Source organism: Schistocerca gregaria, chromosome 5 (genome assembly GCF_023897955.1).
Source record: "Schistocerca gregaria isolate iqSchGreg1 chromosome 5, iqSchGreg1.2, whole genome shotgun sequence".
Lineage (NCBI taxonomy): Eukaryota > Metazoa > Arthropoda > Insecta > Orthoptera > Acrididae > Schistocerca > Schistocerca gregaria.
The window spans coordinates 52,500,707-52,522,845 of record NC_064924.1 but is presented as its reverse complement, the minus strand read 5'-3'; the positions used below and the strand labels follow the sequence as shown (position 1 = coordinate 52,522,845).

Genomic DNA, 22,139 nt, shown 5'->3' with positions numbered 1-22,139 from the left:
GGTGCTCCATTTTATTTCTATTCATATCAGCAAACAACGTTGTCAGCTGAATTGAATAAAGATTTGTCTTCCTCAGTATTGTGTCCATTATTTCAGGGCAAAGAACTACTTTAAAAACTGTAATCATCTGACACAGTCTAATGTAACAGGGAAATCTATTGTTGAATCTGAAGCAATATTGTCATTTATCCATTAGTATACTATGGATGAACTTTTCTTCGATTATTGCTTATTTGTCAATACTCGACATACTATACAAAACATCCAGCGCTGTTGGATTAATGTCTTGAAAATCAGCACTGGCACTTTTTGATTCTATATCTAATTCTTCTATCACCATACCAGATTTCCTAATAGAGACATACTCACTGTAGTCAGAATCATTGTCACTCCTGTATGTTATGATTCCAGACTCAGAATCTCCTTGTGGATCACCATTAGACAGATACAAAGCTACAGAAAACTTTACAGCATATTGCCATTTCCCTGTGCCATAAAAGGGTTGTGAACCTATTTGCTATTGTAATAACTGACCACAGTCTGGTAGTGTTGCCTATAAGCAAAACCCTTTTTGTGATCACCTTTATTCATTCCAGACTATAGAGTCATAAGATATTTAACATTACAACTCAACTTCTACTACTAACTAAATTCAAAGATGATTGTGAATCAGAAGACACACGAAGTAAAAAGATACTATCTCTAACAAGTGGTACTATTTGTACAGACAGCCATGCAAAGATTCTGACTCGGATGCTCGTTGCTAACAAGTTTTGCACCTATTAGTATCAAATGTCTCTGGCTCACAGAGAGTAAATGTTGCCTATATGCATTAGTGCCATAGAAAGGGTCAGAGAGTGTATTCAGTTCTCTCAACTACCCCTGATCTCTACGTTGCTTCAGAACATCATTGCCAAATGTGGGGTTAACTGATAAAAGACAAGTGTTGTAAAGGATTTAAAGTATTGTGAAGTGTTTAGACTACAGCCTAAGATTTTAGCTGGAGATTTTAAGGTGTTGCAGAGAAACTGGTTCTTCCTTTTTATACCAATGAGCAACGAGCTGATTCGTTGAATTGCTTCCCCTAGTTTTTCTGCAAATTTTCGATCTGACAACATAAGCAATTTTTGTAGTTTCCTTGAGAGAGGGAGATTGTATGTTGGGGGGAGGGGGGGGGGCGCACTCATTTGCATATATTTTTCTGACATTATTTATGTTTTTCCATGTTTTTAATGACTTTGCACCCTTTATCCACATTCATCTCATAAAATTTTAGTATGCGTGCCCTCTTTTTGCCAGAGTCTTGAAAGAAAAAGGCATGTGAAAAACTGAATTGGTTTGTTATACAGGGAACTGAGATATAAAGATCATTAAATAATAACTTTGCATCATGAGTGTAACATTGAGATACACACTTGCCTTGAAAAATTACACCAACAACAGCAACAAAAAGGAAATCACAAAATTTTGTGATCATAAATTCTTCCTTAAAATTTCATTTACATCATTCAGTGTTTACAATGCCCACCCTATTGCAATACGTATCTGCAGTCATTGATGGAAGTACCTCTGAATAGACTGAAGAAATTCTTTCGATGTCAGTGCACATACTGTAACAGTGTAATGGTTTAAATCCTCTTGGGTCATCAGAACTAATGCATGGATTTCATCTTTGAGCTTACCCCATAGAAAAGAGTTCAGACCCATCAAATCAGGTGAACCTGCAGGACAACTGATAACTGAGCAACAGAATTCCATGACTCTTCTGCAGTCCCGCTGGTTAATCTGTTGAAGTGACACAATGCAAACAATACTGGGCTGACTCATTCCAAAGGCACTCATAATTTCTTTGGCGCTAGCATGTGGATAATGAGCAACAGCTTCCAGGACATTATTTCATTCGTTCTGATCATTGCAGACATGCCATTTACTCTCTGATTAGTATAGTAGTGTCCTTCAGAGAACAGTTTTTGCACATTTACAGAATTGTCATTCTTGTTGGACACAATCTACATAATTTCGTGCATTCAACCTAATTTTCCTCTGTACCCCTTTTTTTACTAGTATCAATGTGGTGCAGCACTGTTTCTTCCTCATCTGAAGTAACATACTCATATTTTAATATTTGGGTATCAAATCATAAATGTCTATACACAACAGCAATTGGTTTCATGCCCAAAACGTACAGTGTAAATTCTAAATATTGGAATTACTGCAAAACTAATAAGCCAATTTTGGAGGTTGAAATGCCATTGAATTTGACACTTTAAATTCCAAGACACTAGCGCATGAATTACTATAACTTCATTTGAAGAAGGAGTTGAAACCAAAAGAGACGATACTCTGTTTAATGAGGATCTTCTTACTAGTCATCTGAATGAAAAGAGAATTACGGTTATCTTAAAACAGTTCCTGAAATACTGTAGGTGAATGGCTTAGCTAAATTACTCTGTATTGATATTCAGTCTTTATACAAATGTGTTTAATGAAGAGAGGATACGCAAGTGGCTATAACCTTGGTTAAGGAAGTATCCCAGAATTTACATGAAATGATTTAGCATGGCAGGGCAGAGCATAGGCCTCCATTCTCCGAAACCTGTAGCCACTTCCTCATTCAGTTACAACTAATGTGCAATGCAAATACCCTTGCAGACCATCCTGGGCTGTGAATTGGTTTCATCACATTTTAAATTCCATGTGTAGATAGTTATGGAGACAAAAGAGATCCCCTTAACAATACAAAAGTTGTATGTACGTAAGTGGTAAAATTTAAAGAGCAGAAAAACTACTTTTGGGGGAGGGGGGGGGGAGGGGGTATGGTGAGGGTTGGAACACAAAGCTAAGAAGAGAATACAGACTACTTTTTATTATTATTATTATTTGATGCTGTATTTTCTTGTAAAAATATGAAACTACTACATTTCTCAGACTTACAAAATTTAAACTCTAACTCTATTAGCACAATAGGTATTGCACTAAATAGCAAATAAAGTGTACTATCCCATGCTGTCATATGACTGTATTCCCTCAAACAAAACAACTTACCCAGTCTCTTTATGCTTGGTACCAAATATTAAAATCAGTAAGTTTCCATATACTTCAGTAATAATATAATTAGTTTTACTCCAGCAATAAGACTGCTTACAGTCATGGAAATTATTTTGTTAAAATATGTACTGTTCAATAACAGATATATTATGAACTATAAGCTATGGAGATGGAAACATGTTACTGAAGGAGCAGATGTGCAACAGAGCACTGCTGCAGGTGTGTATTAAAGTAAGGGCATGCATTGCACTGAGATTAACTTTGAATGTGGGCAGCAGTTAAAATACTTTACAAGGAGAGATGAAAGTTACTCATCACCTTCACAACATTTGCCTTTTATAGACTACTTCAGTCAGGCATTTTACACATTTAAAACAGCCTGTCCAGCTGATCCTTCTACTGGTACCTATTTTCAGATACCAAGAAAAATGTAACATTCATGTTCTTCATATCTGAGGTAAGTGCAATGAGTGAAGTGTAATCTCAATGCAATACAAAATTGCTTTTATGCAAAAGGCGTTATTGCAGTATGGCCCAACAGCCAGGAATGATGGTTTAGGATGCCACTTCTTTTCATAGCAGGACCATTTCTGTTGTTATCTGTGGCACCCTTACAGCACAGCAGTTCATCAATGATGTTCTACGTCCCATTCTGTTGCCCGCCATGGCAAGCCTTCCTGGGCTTACATTTCAGCAAGACAATGCCTGCCCACACATGGCAAGAGTTTTTACTGCTTCATGCTTGGAAATCCTACCTTGGCCACTGAGGTCACTGCATTTCTCCCCAATCAAGAACATTGGAGCATTATGGGCAGGACCTTCCAACCATCTCAAGATTTGGACAATCTAATGCACCAAGTGGACAGAATTTGGCATGGTATTCATTCCAGTCAGAGTTTAGAATTAAATTGCTACTGACATCTGGTTTCAATTAACTTTCTGTCCCTAGTACTATGTGGGCATTGTTATTGTTTATAAGCAAGACTAGTTCCAGGATATTTCCATAGACACCCCTGCAGTTAACTATTTCTGTGTTAACATTTTCTTTCTCCCAACTGCTGTGATGAATGCTATTCTGTCTGGAATCGGAAAGCATCTTATCAGACCTGTGGAGGGATTTCTCAATCTTGAAAAAACCCACATATGTACGCCACATATACTCTGCGACCTTAGTATCAACTTTCTGTAAGTAGTGAATGACACTACAATTCTCCACCCAATAACAGGGATGAAGAAATCCACATCCAAGATCATCACAGCCTCTGGTTTAACCCTTTCATTCATCTCCAAAACCAAAGGACCATTATCATTTCTGGAAACAACGTTGCAAAATGATCGCCCAGCTTCCACACTATGGATGAGGCTAGCTGTCTTTCCCAAATTAGCCATCTGCCTGTAGGAACCGAAATGGCCTCTGAACTCAGGCAGCAGACATCATTCATGGTGGTAAGAGCCACGATTTGCATCCGGATGCGTTTAGTGTTCTCAGTCATTGCTGGCATTGTCTCCTCCACATCTTGGATGAGACCTCCTCCCATTTCTCCAAGCGAGCAAACAGAGTGGATACTGGCCGAGCCACGATTTTCATCTGGATGCTTTTAGTGCTCTCAGTCATTGCTGGCATTGTCTCCTCCACATCTTGGATGAGACCTCCTCCCATTTCTCCCAGCGAGCAAACAGAGTGGACACTGGCCTTCTTTTCCAACTTGCCCACTATTTTCCTGACAGGAACCTGCCTAATACTGGAGCTCTTGATGACAAGCAATCCCACCCTCTGCACTTGTGCGGACCTCTCGGGAAGATTGTCCTCAGTTCCAACAAGTGAGGCGTCCTGTGCTGGCATGGATCTACTTTCAGCAGTAGACAGTACCTCAAATCTGTTTTTAAGACATAAGGGTACAGCCATACAGCTGGTACCGACTTTCGCTTTCCGCACAGATATTCACGAACTCATCATTGTTTGCCAGTCATCGTCAGGCAAGTGTCGGCCAACTGGAATGTGCTAACTTGAAGATGCAGTGGCATCAGGGATCTCAGGTGAAGCTATAGGCTCCAAGAGGTATAAAGTATTCGTCCCGTGTGCCACAGTGCCAGTGCAACACAGGGCAGCAGCCATCTGCATAGTACACAACAGGTGCAGTCAGTATTCATCTTTTATCAAGTTTTGGCGAAACCATAAGTAGTGTAACACTAAGCCGAGAGTTTGAACTTGCTCTGCGCAGACACTTACTACACAGTGAACAGCTACTGTGCACTTTTACTGAGAGGCAAGTAAGAATACTGCTAAACAATTATGTATACCATCTGGTTCAGAAAAGATAAGCTGCTTCTGTGGTCCACTCTGCTTAGACTCGCACTCAGAGGAAAATAATTAGTGGATATGAAAGATGAAGGGCGCATCTTTGTAAGAAACTTTGCGTTCATTTGAAAAACGAGCACATCTGAAGGCATGCGTTGTCTCAGCAGACAGTGCTTAAACTCATTTCCCTCAATATCGCCTATGAATAAGTAAACCATTTATTATTAGAAAATTATTGTTTACTTTCAGTCTTCTCTTTTGTGTTGTCCTTGATGTATAAATATTTTTTGTCCTAAATGTTCGTGTACCTTACAGTTTATGTATCTTATTCCCTGAAAAATCTTAGTGAATATCTGTAACATTTATCTGCTTGTATCTATGATGTTGAAGTGAGGCTCAAGTGAATGGCCTGATTGCTATTCCAGACATATACATCTGCCCCAAAGATCTGGCACTTCCTGACAATTTTTTGTACTTAACATACACCTGTAAAAACTGAAGAGTTATGCTTTCATCCTGTCATCATAATATTAATGGGATGAAAGGAACATCAAATGTTTATTGAGAATGGTGACAAATGCATGCTCCTTTCTTATAAGAATCATAGTCTTTTCATTTTGTTGCAAACTGACAAAATATCTTTAAATAACAGACAGAATGTGCAGTAACTTGTACAGATACAATTCTGACAAGAAGGCTACAACAGATCTTCCATAAGTGTACAGATTAGTTAGGAAACATAAAGATCCACCATATATTTTACATAATTTTTCTTGTGTGCTTTGTCTTTCTGTGTGCTAGTCAAATACCAAGCCAATGATTTTGCTTTTGTATTGGAGCCATTCATTTATAGCCATGCTATAGTTTTTTCCTGATTTTTAACCATCTCAGCTAGAGAAGCTATAGACTTATTATAAGATTGTCAATGATTAAAGGTCGTTAATTGACTGACAGACATACTTAATTTATTTTCAGATTCATTTACTTGTAGAGACAACACTCAGTTGGCGAAAGCAGCTACTGAAATTGAAGAGTTACTTGCAACTTTAATCAACAGAATTGAAGAACGAAAGAAGACTACAAATGCAAAAAATGTTTAACATTTGTTTTTGGCCTTTTTATTTAATATAAATAAGATTTCCGTCTACCTGAAACAAGGAAGAAAAGACTTTTAACTGCTGCTGTGTGTGAAAAGCGGATGTGTGAGTGATTGTGGCACATAAAATAGGGACACAGCTCCCTAGTAAAATAAAAGTAATCTTTATATAAAAGTGTTAGCCCATATGCATACGTTACAATGTAACATTTGTTTTAGTTTCTAAGACAAAGAGACCACTACCTAAGCTGCACTGTTCCTACAAACACAACTGCACATGTATATATGCAACACTTTTGCTCTTAATTGTAAGTAGGAGCAATGAACAGGAATGAGTACATATTACATTATAAATATGTAGCATGCATTGTATTACAAAAAAAAGTCAATTGTTGTTGTGGCCATAGTGCAAATAGTCATGTTTACAACCAAAACAGAGACTTAAAAGTCGCTCACTATCGTGCTGTACGCAAAATTATAAATGAAGCAAATGTGAAGTCACTCAACAAATACAAACTGAAATTAAATTTGCTCATCAAGTGTGAATACTAATATTTGTCCACATATTTTTGTCTTCATTTCATGAAAGGGATAGTCTGGGTAACCAGTTTAACAATTCGTAAGATTCAATGGAAGTGGGACCCATACCAAATAGGGCTAACAGGGAGCATTGGATGGATACAAAAACAGGGCAGCACAAACGGACACAGATTTGTTTCTCATCGAAGAACATCATGGGAATACCTGAATTTGCAGACTGTTGAAGATAATGCCAGGTATCTTGCAAAAGTCTGCTTACAAATTTTTAACAACGAGCATTAAGTGAAGAAACCAGAGATTCTTCCTGCATTCCATATACGATTGGAATGGAGAGAAACCGTAACGTATGGTACCGTCTGCATGCGTTTGACTGTTGTTTGCAGAGTATGCATGTAGATGTAGATAAATTCTTTCAGATTTTAGCTTGAATGGTACTGGTTTTTTGTGGTTGGTGGGGAGGGGGGGACACTTAGAACATTAGTGGTCAGTGAATTAGCAGTCACAAGACTAGAGTGGAGAAGGAAATTGTTTGTGTCTAATTCAAAGGAGTTATACCAGCATTCACATTAACATTAACTGATATCATAGTGTGTGAGATAGCTGCCCATTTTCCTGATAGTCACTATCTTCCATTCAGTGGTCATTTCACATTTTCCCTCTGTGCACCTTGCAGTTGTAGTGATGGCTTCTTGCCGTGAGTGTGGAGCGGCCGTTCACACCATTTGGTCTTTGGTAAATTGATGGTGAAGCTGTCACGATGTCTGGTAGACATATGATTATTCTTTGTCAGACCTGTTTATCAACATTTTGTGTTTACTGTGATAATTATGGTGCAATATATTATGGCTATTACTTGTAATTAATTTGCACATATCCATCTCACCATTCAAAACAGCCTGAACAAGCTGGTTATTCTCAACAAGTGCTGAGAGTAAGTGAACCAAACATCAAAATTTATTTGAAAAACATGATAAATGACATTTTTGATGATAGTGATACTAATCCAGATTATGAGACAGAAAGTGATGATGATAGAAATTCAAAACAGGCGCATTTGATGTAAGTAGAAAACGGTCATATCACCTTGATTCCTACTGTTGCGGTAGGGGAAATTGCTTCAAATGGAGAAAATCCTAACCACCAACTAGTGTGAGAAAACACAGCATAACATTTTGTTGTGGATTCCTTATCTGCAATTTAGGACTAATGCCTTTGGTAAGAATCTGAATGTTGAACCAGTATTGGGCCTACTTTTTACTCAAGAGATTTTAAATGAGGTTTTACAATGGTCAAGCAATAAAATCAGTAAAATAAAAGTACTATCATATCTGTTGTGTGTGATATTTGATGTTCTTAAGCTGAAAGCTTTTATAGACTTCAAAGCAGTTTCCAGATCTGACAACGAATCCATAGATAAACATTTCTCAGTGAGTACCATAAGAAAAGTTTTTTGTTCATATTGAGAACTCTTCAATTTGGAAACAGGTGATAGCGAAGAAAGGAAAGAAATAAGATTCAACTGTCACAGTATCAAACATTTTTGATTGATTTATTTGGAACTGTCAGCATTGTTACTCTCCTAGCTGTACTGTTCGTAATGGTGAAATGCTTGTGCCCTTCAGTCATCAGTGTTGATTTTGTATGTTCCTGCCAAGAACACTGGTGAAGCATGGGTTAAAGATTGTGTATATGACAGACACCAAGGCTTGTATAACACCTACACTATGAGCTCTAAAATATTTGAAAGTTAATATCAAAATGTGAATTTATACTTAAAATTTTTGAGTAATGTTGTTTCTGTTATGGAGTCTTGGTTGTTTATGAAAGACAGGCACAGCATAGGATTACTAGTTAAAATTTTTATATCTAGAATTTTGAGAAATGTAGGATAGTCCTCTTTTTCGTAACATCGCTTTCATATTTTCTGTGTTTTCTTTTTGGTTATTAATATTTTTATGTGGTTTCACTTTCTCATGTTTGAAAATACATGTTGTAATTAGGTGAGATCAGTAAATGACCAATTTAAAGCACTCTTGTATAGTTTACTATTAAACTTATGGGGTCTGACAGGCACCACAATACCAGTTAAAGGCTAAATGATTTAGGGAAACCATGGAATACCTAAAACACAATAATGAGTTGACAGATTCGAACCTTGCTCTTCCCAAATGCAAACCATTTTACTCAGTGGGTGCTGCAATAGTACTAAAATATTTTTCTTGCAAGAAGCCATGTATTTGATGCACAGAAGGGGGACAATACTTAAATGTGGGCACTTGGTGCAAGAAAACTGTCTTGCTGATCAGTCATCTCATCTGGTGACTTTTGTAATGGTATACTAGAATCCCCCCGCTATGAACCATGGACCTTGCCGTTGGTGGGGAGGCTTGCGTGCCTCAGCGATACAGATGGCCGTACCGTAGGTGCAACCACAACGGAGGGGTATCTGTTGAGAGGCCAGACAAACGTGTGGTTCCTGAAGAGGGGCAGCAGCCTTTTCAGTAGTTACAGGGGCAACAGTCTGGATGATTGACTGATCTGGCCTTGCAACATTAACCAAAATGGCCTTGCTATGCTGGTACTGCGAACGGCTGAAAGCAAAGGGAAACTACAGACGTAATTTTTCCCAAGGACATGCAGCTTCACTGTATGATTAAATGATGATGGTGTCCTCTTGGGTAAAATATTCCGGAGGTAAAATAGTCCCCCATTCAGATCTCCGGGCGAGCACTACTCAGGAGGACATCATTATCAGGAGAAAGAAAACTGGCTTTCTATGGATCGGAGCATGGAATGTCAGATCCCTTAATCAGGCAGGTAGGTAAAAAAATTTAAAAAGGGAAATGGATAGGTTAAAGTTAGATATAATGGGAATTGGTGAAGTTCGGTGGCAGCAGGAACAAGACCTCTGGTCAGGTGACTACAGGGTCATAAACACAAAATCAAATAGGGGTAATGCAGGAGTAGGTTTAATAATGAATAGGAATGCGGGTAAGCTACTACAAACAGCAAAGTGAACGCATTATTGTGGCCAAGATAGATACGAAGCCCACACCTACTACAGTAGTACAAGTTTATATGCCAACTAGCTCTGCAGATGACGAAGAAATTGAAGAAATGTGTGATGAGATAAAAGAAATCATTCAAGTAGTGAAGGGAGACGAAAATTTAATAGTCATGGGTGACTGGAATTCGTCAGTAGGAAAAGGGAGAGAAGGAAACATAGTAGGTGATTATGGATTGGGGCTAAGAAATGAAAGAGGAAGCCATCTGGTCGAATTTTGCACAGAGCATAACTTAATCATAGCTAACACTTGGTTCAAGAATCATAAAAGAAGGTTGTATACATGGAAGAATCCTGGAGATCCTAAAAGGTAGCGGATAGATTATATAATGGTAAGACAGAGATTTAGGAATCAGGTTTTAAATTGTTGGACATTTCCAGGGGCATGTGGACTCTGACCACAATCTATTGGTTATGACCTGTAGGTTAAAACTGAAGAAACTGCAAAAAGGCGGGAATTTAAGGACATGGGATCTGGATAAGCTGAAAGAACCAGAGGTTGTACAGAGTTTCAAGGAGAGCATAAGGGAACAATTGAAATGAATGGGGGAAAGAAACACAGTAGAAGAAGAATGGGTAGCTCTGAGGGATGAAGTAGTGAAGGCAGCAGAGGATAAAGTAGGTAAAAATATAAGGGCTGCTAGAAGTCCTTGGATAACAGAAGAAATATTGAATTTAATGATGAAAGGAGAAAATATAAAAATGCAGTAAATGAAGCAGGCAAAAAGGAATACAAACGTCTCAAAAATGGCCAAGCAGGGATGGCTACAGGACAAATGTAAGGATGTAGAAGCTTATCTCACTAGGGGTAAGATAGATACTGCCTACAGGAAAATTAAAGAGACCTTTGGAGGGAAGAGAACTACGTGTATGAATATCAAGGGCTCAGATGGAAACCCAGTTCTAATCAAAGAAGGGAAGGCAGAAAGTTGGAAGGAGTATATAGAAGGTTTATACAAGGACGATGTACTTGAGGACAATATTATGGAAATGGAAGAGGATGTAGATGAAGGCGAAATGGGAGATACGATACTGTGTGAAGAGTCTGACAGAGCACTGAAAGACCTGAGTCGAAACAAGGCCCCCGGAGTAGACAACATTCCATTAGAACTACTGACGGCCTTGGGAGAGCCAGTCATGACAAAACTCTACCAGCTGGTGAGCAAGATGTATGAGACAGGCGAAATACCCTCAGACTTCAAGAAGAATATAATAATTCCAATCCCAAAGAAAGCAGGTGCTGACAGATGTGAAAATTACTGAACTATCAGTTTAATAAGTCACAGCTGCAAAATACTAACGCGAATTCTTTACAGACGAATGGAAAATCTGATAGATGCGGACCTCGGGAAGGATCAGTTTAGATTCCATAGAAATGTTGGAACACGTGAGGCAATACTGACCTTACGACTTATCTCAGAAGAAAGATTAAGAAAAGGCAAACGTACGTTTCTAGCATTTGTAGACTTAGAGAAAGCTTTTGACAATGTTGACTGGAATACTATCTTTCAAATTCTAAAGGTGGCAGGGGTAAAATACAGGGAGCAAGAGGCTATTTACAATTTGTACAGAAACCAGATGGCAGTCATAAGAGTCAAGGGGCATGGAAGGGAAGCAGTGGTTGGGAAGGGAGTGATACAGGGTTGTAGCCTCTCCCCGATGTTATTCAATCTGTAGATTGAGCAAGCAGTAAAGGAAACAAAAGAAAAATTAGGAATAGGTATTAAAATTCATGGAGAAGAAGAAACACTTTGAGGTTCGCCGATGACATTGTAATTCTGTCAGAGACGGCAAAGGACTTGGAAGAGCAGTTGAACGGAATGGACAGTGTCTTGAAAGGAGGATATAAGATGAACATCAACAAAAGCAAAACGAGGATAATGGAATGTAGTCAAATTAAATCAGGTGATGCTGAGGGAATTAATTAGGAAATGAGACACTTAAAGTAGTAAAGGCGTTTTGCTATTTAGGAAGTAAAATAATTGATGATGGTCGAAGTAGAGAGGATATAAAATGTAGACTGGCAATGGCAAGGATAGTGTTTCTGAAGAAGAGAAATTTGTTAACATCGAATATAGATTTATGTATCAGGAAGTCGTTTCTGAAAGTATTTGTTTTGAGTGTAGCCATGTATGGAAGTGAAACATGGACGATAACTAGTTTGGACAAGAAGAGAATAGAAGCTTTCGAAATGTGGTGCTACAGAAGAATGCTGAAGATAAGGTGGATAGATCACGTAACTAATGAGGTATTGAATAGGATTGGGGAGAAGAGAAGTTTGTGGCACAACTTGACTAGAAGAAGGGATCGGTTGGTAGGACATGTTTTGAGGCATCAAGGGATCACAAATTTAGCATTGGAGGGCAGCGTGGAGGGTAAAAATCGTAGAGGGAGACCAAGAGATGAATACACTAAGCAGATTCAGAAGGATGTAGGTTGCAGTAGGTACTGGGAGATGAAGAAGCTTGCACATGATACAGTAGCATGGAGACCTGCATCAAACCAGTCTCAGGACTGAAGACAACAACAACAATACTAGAATCAAAATAATTTTCCTGATTGTTGTTTTGCTATCTTTAAGGTACTGCTCTATGAAACCACCATGATATAGTTTTTGTGTAGAGCTGGTATGTTCGTCTGTTGTTCATCGTATCAGAGGAAAGCTGTCTGATTGCTCATGTATGCAGATTGTCAGTTGTGTACTTTTTATTCTTCCACCATGAAGTAAGTAGAAGAGTCCCATTAAAACCTTTGTTGTGTTCTTCTTTTGTTATTTTAATGCGTAAACATCTTAACTGCATGTTCTGTCCTGCTTCCTGTCAACTCTCAGTCCTCTTCTTTTTTTGCTTCTGACTGTTGGTGATATTGATAATACTAATAGTTAACTGCCACACCTATCTGTGAAGATTTTCTCTGTGATTGGTCCATTGGATTACATTGAAGTAGAACAAATAACATGTAACCCTTTCCACTTGAAAACAGGTGCGCTTTGTTACGCGATGTGTAGTTTCTGTGAAACCTTGATTGAACTTGGCTGTATTGGGTAATACACTTTTTACAGGCATTGTTTATAACATTACCATATTTATCCAACTGTAAGAGGACCCTGAAATAAGTTGACGACATCCTTTTTTCCCTTTGAGAGGCTCCTTGAGAAAAATTTATTTTTAATATACTTTGACTAATCAAAAGTACAAACTGTTTTATTGACTTAAAGTATCTGTCTAAGAAGTTAACATCATAACTATTCTAAATTTACGCTATTTAATGACAACATTTTAATAATAAAGGAGAAATAAACTAAACGAAAAGGAATGGTTTACATTAATTTGTGGTGGGTTTTTTATGCTGTTGTCAGTGGTATATTGGTGTTACTATTTTTAATTGTCATCATCCTAATAGCACAGCTGTGAAATTTGTATCTTCTGTGTCACAAATATTTGGCTGTTTCTTCTGAATATGTTGCTGTTTCTTCTGTATATGTTGCTGTTTCTTTTGTATATGTTGCTGTTTCTGAGGTGTTTACAGTGGTACCTGACAACACACCTGTTTCTTTCCAAATACATATCGGATTTTGCTTCTCTCTGACATGAAAATGTTACAATGTTTCTTAATGCCAAACACATTATTGGCCCAATGCTCACTTATTTGTTGCTTAGAACCAAATAAAATACACATTGATTTGGGTTCAGAATCGAGTAGCTAATGTTTTTTAAAGGATATCATTTTTGTCTTTGAATGATACCTTTCCTTAAAACCACAAATGTTTGTATATGGTACCCATAAATACATGTATCAGAACTTTTATTGGAAACAAGTTCAATACAAGAAGAGTTTTTAAGATGATAGAATTTAATGGTTCTTTCTCCTGTGTTTCATAGAACTGTCCAATTTTGAGTAGAAAAATATATTGTTTTAGTGTCTAATGTCTTACTGACGATCATTCTTCCCACGCAATGTTAGCGAGTGGAACAGGTTTGGGGGATCAGATAGTGGTACCGAAAGTACCCTACCTCCACACACCATTAGATGGCTTACAGAGTATGATGTAGATGTAGTTTCTCGCGTGTACCTTGCACCTGTGCCGTGAGAGTCAAATATAAAGTGACTGTCCGACCAGTGTTGATACTTTATCAAGCACTTTGGCATATCAAGAAATCTCTAGCCTGTGCAAATGCGAGTATTGTTTCTCCAGCTTTGCCCTTCTGAATTCATCAAAATGAATCTGCACGTAACTGTAGAAGCTAAAGCTTTATATGTAAATGTAAGGTGGCCCCTATCTTCTCCACTAAACTACATATGGCCGAGCAGTTCTAGGAGCTACAGTCTGGAACCACGTGACCGCTTCGATCGCAGGTTTGAATCCTGTCTGGGGCATGAACGTTGTGATGTCCTTAGGTTAGTTAGGTTTAAGTACTTCTAGGGGACTGATGACCTCAGAAGTTAAGTCACATAGTGCTCAGAGCCACTTGAATTTTAAACTACATAAAAATGTTGACAGAGCAACAGCAGTTTAATCTGCAAATATAAGATGACCCCGCATTTTTTGAATGATGAATTTGGAGAAAAAACCCTGTCTTATAATGGATAAATGTGGTTCAGTTCCTATGTTTGTTCTTTTGATTGATTCATGTCACAAAATTTATTGCTGCAAGGCATTTGTAATGCAATAAAACTGTGTTGCTGCCAAGAACTGTTTATTTTCTTGCAACTAATATGTTGTAAAGGAATTACATAAAATTATTTTTATGAATACATAGACACCAGTTCAATACCAGAGATTAAAGCGTAGAACAAAAGAAGCTCTACGCTCTTCGTTTATTAGTTTTAGAATAAGTTACCTTTCGTCGTTAAGCTGTCCTAGTGTTGAGACGTGTCGTGCCATTCCTTACTGATAAAATTGGGTTATATAATGAAAGTGATTTTGAAGCAGAGCGATTTCGTCCGTTATGATACCATAGGTCCCAGCTTCTGAAATTCTGGAAAATTATTACTATTATTTTAATTTTAGGCAGAGAATTTCGATGGGGGCGACGATCTTCACGGCGACGCTGCTCAACAATAGAGGTTGTTGTTGTTGTTGTCTTCAGTCCTGAGACTGGTTTGATGCAGCTCTCCATGCTACTCTATCCTGTGCAAGCTGCTTCATCTCCCAGTACCTACTGCAACCTACATCCTTCTGAATCTGCTTAGTGTACTCATCTCTCGGTCTCCCTCTACGATTATTACCCTCCACGCTGCTCTCCAATGCTAAATTTGTGATCCCTTGATGCCTCAAAACATGTCCTACCAACCGATCTCTTCTTCTAGTCAAGTTGTGCCACAAACTTCTCTTCTCCCCAATCCTATTCAATACCTCCTCATTAGTTATGTGATCTATCCACCTTATCTTCAGTATTCTTCTGTAGCACCACATTTCGAAAGCTTCTATTCTCTTCTTGTCCAAACTAGTTATCGTCCATGTTTCAATTCCATACATGGCTACACTCCAAACAAATACTTTCAGAAACGACTTCCTGATACATAAATCTATATTCGATGTTAACAAATTTCTCTTCTTCAGAAACGCTTTCCTTGCCATTGCCAGTCTACATTTTATATCCTCTCTACTTCGACCATCATCAGTTATTTTACTTCCTAAATACCAAAACTCCTTTACTACTTTAAGTGTCTCATTTCCTAATCTAATTCCTTCAGCATCACCCGATTTAATTTGACTACATTCCATTATCCTCGTTTTGCTTTTGTTAATGTTCATCTTATATCCTCCTTTCAAGACACTGTCCATTCCTTTCAACTGCTCTTCCAAGTCCTTTGCTGTCTCTGACAGAATTACAATGTCATCGGCGAACCTCAAAGTTTTTACTTCGTCTCCATGAATTTTAATACCTACTCCAAATTTTTCTTTTGTTTCCTTTACTGCTTGCTCAATATACAGATTGAATAACATCGGGGAGAGGCTACAACCCTGTCTCACTCCTTTCCCAACCACTGCTTCCCTTTGATGCCCCTCGACTCTTATGACTGCCATCTGGTTTCTGTACAAATTGTAAATAGCCTTTCGCTCCCTGTATTTTACCCCTGCCACCTTTAGAATTTGAAAATGAGTATTCCAGTCAACATTGTCAAAAGCTTTCTTTAAGTCTACAAATGCTAGAAACGTAGGTTTGCCTTTTCTTAATCTTTCTTCTAAGATAAGTCGTAAGGTCAGTATTGCTTCACGTGTTCCAACATTTCGACGGAATCCAAACTGATCCTCCCCGAGGTCTGCATCTACCAGTTTTGCCATTCGTCTGTAAAGAATTCACGTTAGTATTTTGCAGCCGTGGCTTATTAAACTGATAGTTCGGTAATTTTCACATCTGTCAGCACCTGCTTTCTTTGGGATTGGAATTATTATATTCTTCTTGAAGTCTGAGGGTATTTCGCCTGTCTCATACATCTTGCTCACCAGCTGGTAGAGTTTTGTCAGGACTGGTTCTCCCAAGGCCGTCAGTAGTTCTAATGGAATGTTGTCTACTCCGGGGGCCTTGTTTCGACTCAGGTCTTTCAGTGCTCTGTCAAACTCTTCACGCAGTATCGTATCTCCCATTTCGTTTTCATCTACATCCTCTTCCATTTCCATAATATTGTCCTCAAGTACATCGCCCTTGTATAAACCTTCTATATACTCCTTCCACCTTTCTGCCCTCCCTTCTTTGCTTAGAACTGGGTTTCCATCTGAGCTCTTGATATTCATACACTTGGTTCTCTTCTCTCCAAAGGTCTCTTTAATTTTCCTGTAGGCAGTATCTATCTTACCCCTAGTGAGATAAGCTTCTACATCCTTACATTTGTCCTCTAGCCATCCCTGTTTAGCCATTTTGCACTTCCTGTCGATCTCATTTTTGAGACGTTTGTATTCCTTTTTGCCTGCTTCATTTACTGCATTTTTATATTTTCTCCTTTCATCAATTAAATTCAATATTTCTTCTGCTACCCAAGGATTTCTAGTAGCCCTCGTCTTTGTACCTACTTTATCCTCTGCTGCCTTCACTACTACGTCCCTCAGAGCTACCCATTCTTCTTCTACTGTATTTCTTTCCCCTATTCCTGTCAATTGTTCCCTTATGCTCTCCCTGAAACTCTGTACAACCTCTGGTTCTTTCAGTTTATCCAGGTCCCATCTCCTTAATTTCCCACATTTTTGCAGTTTCTTCAGTTTTAATCTACAGGTCATAACCAATAGATTGTGGTCAGAGTCCACATCTGCCCCTGGAAATGTCTTACAACTTAAAACCTGGTTCCTAAATCTCTGTCTTACCATTATATAATCTATCTGATACCTTTTAGTATCTCCAGGGTTCTTCCACGTATACAACCTTCTTTCATGATTCTTAAACCAAGTGTTAGCTATGATTAAGTTGTGCTCTGTGCAAAATTCTACTAGGAGACTTCCTCTTTCATTTCTTAGCCCCAATCCATATTCACCTACTATGTTTCCTTCTCTTCCTTTTCCTACACTCGAATTCCAGTCACCCATTACTATTAAATTTTCGTCTCCCTTCACTATCTGAATAATTTCTTTTATTTCATCGTACATTTCTTCAATTTCTTCATCATCTGCAGAGCTAGTTGGCATATAAACTTGTACTACTGTAGTAGGTGTGGGCTTCGTATCTATCTTGGCCACAATAATGCGTTCACTATGCTGTTTGTAGTAGCTTACCCGCATTCCTATTTTCCTATTCATTATTAAACCTACTCCTGCATTACCCCTATTTGATTTTGTGTTTATAACCCTGTAGTCACCTGACCAGAAGTCTTGTTCCTCCTGCCACCGAACTTCACTAATTCCCACTATATCTAACTTTAACCTATCCATTTCCCTTTTTAAATTTTCTAACCTACCTGCCCGATTAAGGTACGTGAATGTATTCATCTTTTTCCTTTCGTGGTCGCTACCGTCAATTTCAATATATTTGCCGCGACATTCAGAACCTGCAATCTTTCTTTTCATCTAATTTCGAAGTGCACGCAATTACGCTCTAAGATAAATAAATGCGTGTAACTGTAATTCTTGCACTCAAAATGTACGTGCCACTATACCGTTCGTATGTTCGCATACATTTTCTACACAGTTTTAACGGTTTTTTTTCTTTTACCACTCATGCGCGAATGTACGTGCCGTCTTATTTGATGTAGTCAGTTGGCTGTATTCTTTAATAACATTATTTGTAATATTCAGTGGCTTAGTTTCCACAATTGATCTTTGCCTGTGTCGCAACAGCGCTTCACGCGAAATATTTACTATGCGACATCCACAATAACTTTTATTTCAAAATTTCGACGACCGACTGAATAAAGATTTTTCTAACAATAACAGTAGCAAAACATATTAATATAAGAGTTTGCGTTATAAATGGCGAGAGAGTGCCATGACGTTTGTTAATTTTCAGAAAAATTTTGTACAAATTTTAAGTCGAAATATTTAAGAATTTTTCCCATCCATTATTGCGACTACAACCAATTGTTTCTCTTACATGCTACGCTAACAGCGTATAAGATCACCAAATTTACTAATGAAATCAGCCGATAAAATTCACATATATCCATAAAATAAAAATTTTGAAAAAGGAGGAACTTCTGGAAAATCAAATTTTTAACCGAACACTGACAAAACGACCGGCAAAAGAAAATGCGTAAGGTAAGAGCAACAGCACTACTACGCTTTTAGTTGACGGTGAATGTGGGACTTAATAGCATTTTTTCCGACACCCACAGCGTACCACGCATTTTTTTTTCAAAGTTTTTTTAGATGATTTATAGATTGCTGTTAGTAAAATATATGTGAATGCGTCACAAGATGGCGGATCATTTTCATTGATTGCGCGCGTAAAAGTCATTTATCAGTCTACTGTTTTACCAGGGACATATTTTACTACATTGAATTACGCAAAAGAGCGCCGCGACGTCATCTGAGATTTGTTTACGTGTAGTACGTGCCGCAATAGTAGTGAAGTTCGGCTGCACGCTGCTTTACTATTACATACAGCTATGGTTGAATTAAGATCACAAACCAACGATGGATAATTCGTCAGATGAGGAATCAGTTGCTCAACCTATACCTGACACAGAGATAGAAAATATTAGAGATACCGCAGTCGCAGCGGCTAGTACTCAGTCGCAAGCGACAGACGAAAATATGTCAACTCTAGAAACTGTTCCGGATTCCGCAGATGTACCAGGTCCAGCAGAGCCAGGCATTATGCAGATGTTAAGAATGGTTTATACAAGGGCGATGTACTTGAGGACAATATTATGGAAATGGAAGAGGATGTAGATGAAGACGAAATGGGAGGTAAGATACTGCGTGAAGAGTTTGACAGAGCACTGAAAGACCTGAGTCGAAACAAGGCCCCTGGAGTAGACAACATTCCATTAGAACTACTGACGGCCTTGGGAGAACCAGTCCTGACAAAACTCTACCAGCTGGTGAGCAAGATGTATGAGACAGGCGAAATACCCTCAGACTTCAAGAAGAATATAATAATTCCAATCCCAAAGAAAGCAGGTGCTGACAGATGTGAAAATTACCGAACTATCAGTTTAATAAGCCACGGCTACAAAATACTAACGCGAATTCTTTACAGACGAATGGAAAAACTGGTAGATGCAGACCTCGGGGAGGATCAGTTTGGATTCCGTCGTAATGTTGGAACACATGAGGCAATACTGACCTTACGACTTATCTTAGAAGAAAGATTAAGAAAAGGCAAACCTACGTTTCTAGCATTTGTAGACTTAGAGAAAGCTTTTGACAATGTTGACTGGAATACTCTTTTTCAAATTCTAAAGGTGGCAGGGGTAAAATACAGGGAGCGAAAGGCTATTTATAATTTGTACAGAAACCAAATGGCAGTAATAAGAGTCGAGGGGCATGAAAGGGAAGCAGTGGCTGGGAAAGGAGTGAGACAGGGTTGTAGCCTCTCCCCGATGTTATTCAATCTGTAGATTGAGCAAGCAGTAAAGGAAACAAAAGAAAAATTTGGAGTAGGTATTAAAATTCATGGAGACGAAGTAAAAACTTTGAGGTTCGCCGATGACATTGTAATTCTGTCAGAGACGGCAAAGGACTTGGAAGAGCAGTTGAACGGAATGGACAGTGTCTTGAAAGGAGGATATAAGATGAACATTAACAAAAGCAAAACGAGGATAATGGAATGTAGTCAAATTAAATCGGGTGATGCTGAGGGAATTAGATTAGGAAATGAGACACTTAAAGTAGTAAAGGAGTTTTGCTATTTAGGAAGTAAAATAACTGATGATGGTCGAAGTAGAGAGGATATAAAATGTAGACTGGCAATGGCAAGGAAAGCGTTTCTGGAGAAGAGAAATTTGTTAACATCGAATATAGATTTATGTATCAGGAAGTCGTTTCTGAAAGTATTTGTTTGGAGTGTAGCCATGTATGGAAGTGAAACATGGACGATAACTAGTTTGGACAAGAAGAGAATAGAAGCTTTCGAAATGTGGTGCTACAGAAGAATACTGAAGATAAGGTGGATAGATCACGTAACTAATGAGGAGGTATTGAATAGGATTGGGGAGAAGAGAAGTTTGTGGCACAACTTGACTAGAAGAAGGGATCGGTTGGTAGGACATGTTTTGAGGCATCAAGGGATCACAAATTTAGCATTGGAGGGCAGCGTGGAGGGTAAAAATCGTAGAGGGAGACCGAGAGATCAGTACACTAAGCAGATTCAGAAGGATGTAGGTTGCAGTAGGTACTGGGAGATGAAGCAGCTTGCACAGGATAGAGTAGCATGGAGAGCTGCATCAAACCAGTCTCAGGACTGAAGACAACAACAACAACAACAAGAATAATAACATTACAGATAGGGAATGTAACATCCCAAATGAATGCACAGGCAGGAAACGTCACAACGCAGATAGAAAATATCGCAGCACCGATAGGGAATGTAACAGACGAAATGAACAAGCTAGACAGTGATGTAAAAACCCTCACTGAAATGCACAATAATCTGACGACACAACTAAAAAGAGACGTAGCGGATCGGGTAATAGAAGTGGTGCGTGAAGATCTAAACTGTATGAATCGGGATATTGATAATTTGAAAACCACAGTTAAGGATGTGCCAAATCAGATAAGTTAGTTAACTGAAAATTTCAATGCCATGAGTGTACAGCAAACCGAGCTCAATACAAAAATGTAGGAAGCTGTAAATCAAGTTGAGGGCTTGACAAAACAGCAATTCGGGGACTCTTTAGAAGAAAATGACACACACATAAACCGTACTCCAGAAACAGAGCTGCAAAAAGCAATAAGTAACACAATGGAGCAAGTATACACTACACAAAACACATCTGTAGTTACACTGCAAACTGACATAGGCCAGATACAGAAAACTTTGACACAGGACTTACCAGGTTGGCAGAATCAAATAGTCGAGCAACTAAACAGGAAATTTGGTGCAATGAAAGAACGAAACCAACATGCAGCAGAAGAACTAGACAACACACCCACAGGTAAGAGCAATAGTGCGGTTAGTGAATATCCTACCCCGAATGTACATGTGTACTCATCAAACTATGAGGTGTACGGTAACCGATACCGTGACGAGAGAAGGGAACAGCAGATAGCTGAATCCACTTTGTCATCAGTTTTGTTAGAAGAGAGTCTTATAAAACACCGTCAATTCAAAGTGTTTATCCCGAAAAAAAAAAAACATGCAGCTGGTAATTTTTATAAAGTCATTCAAAAATGTATTGCCTAAAACGTGGTCGGAACAGCAAAAGATACAGTATGATACGGTTTATATCCAAGACGGTGGAGCGTTATGGGCGATGGAAATGTCAGACATTAGGACAGTTTGAAAACGCGTTTCTTTCAAAGTATTGGTCACATGGCGTTCAAGAGAGATTCAGAAAAGCCTTATTCAACCCTGGACAATATAATCCAAAATTTGAATCACTGCGAAAGTACTTTGAGAAATATTTAAATAAAACAAGATTCTGGTGTGAACCAGTGACACACTCGGACGTCCTACGCATTCTGAAAGCTAAACTACCGCTAAATATTCGGGAAAGGC

The 22,139-nt window shown here is 38.5% G+C and overlaps 1 protein-coding gene across 8 annotated transcripts in view; it reads left to right on the top strand.

Annotated features, from left to right (window-relative positions):
* LOC126272886 (dystrophin-like) overlaps positions 1-6,995 on the top strand; it is an 84,892-nt gene extending 77,897 nt beyond the window's left edge. For all 8 annotated transcript variants that reach the window (XM_049976136.1, XM_049976141.1, XM_049976135.1 and 5 more), the window contains one exon: positions 6,323-6,995. In XM_049976136.1, the coding sequence (XP_049832093.1) occupies positions 6,323-6,447 (125 nt within the window). In that variant the 3' untranslated portion in view covers positions 6,448-6,995. The remainder of the gene's footprint in view (positions 1-6,322) is intronic.
* Positions 6,996-22,139: the final 15,144 nt, after the last annotated feature.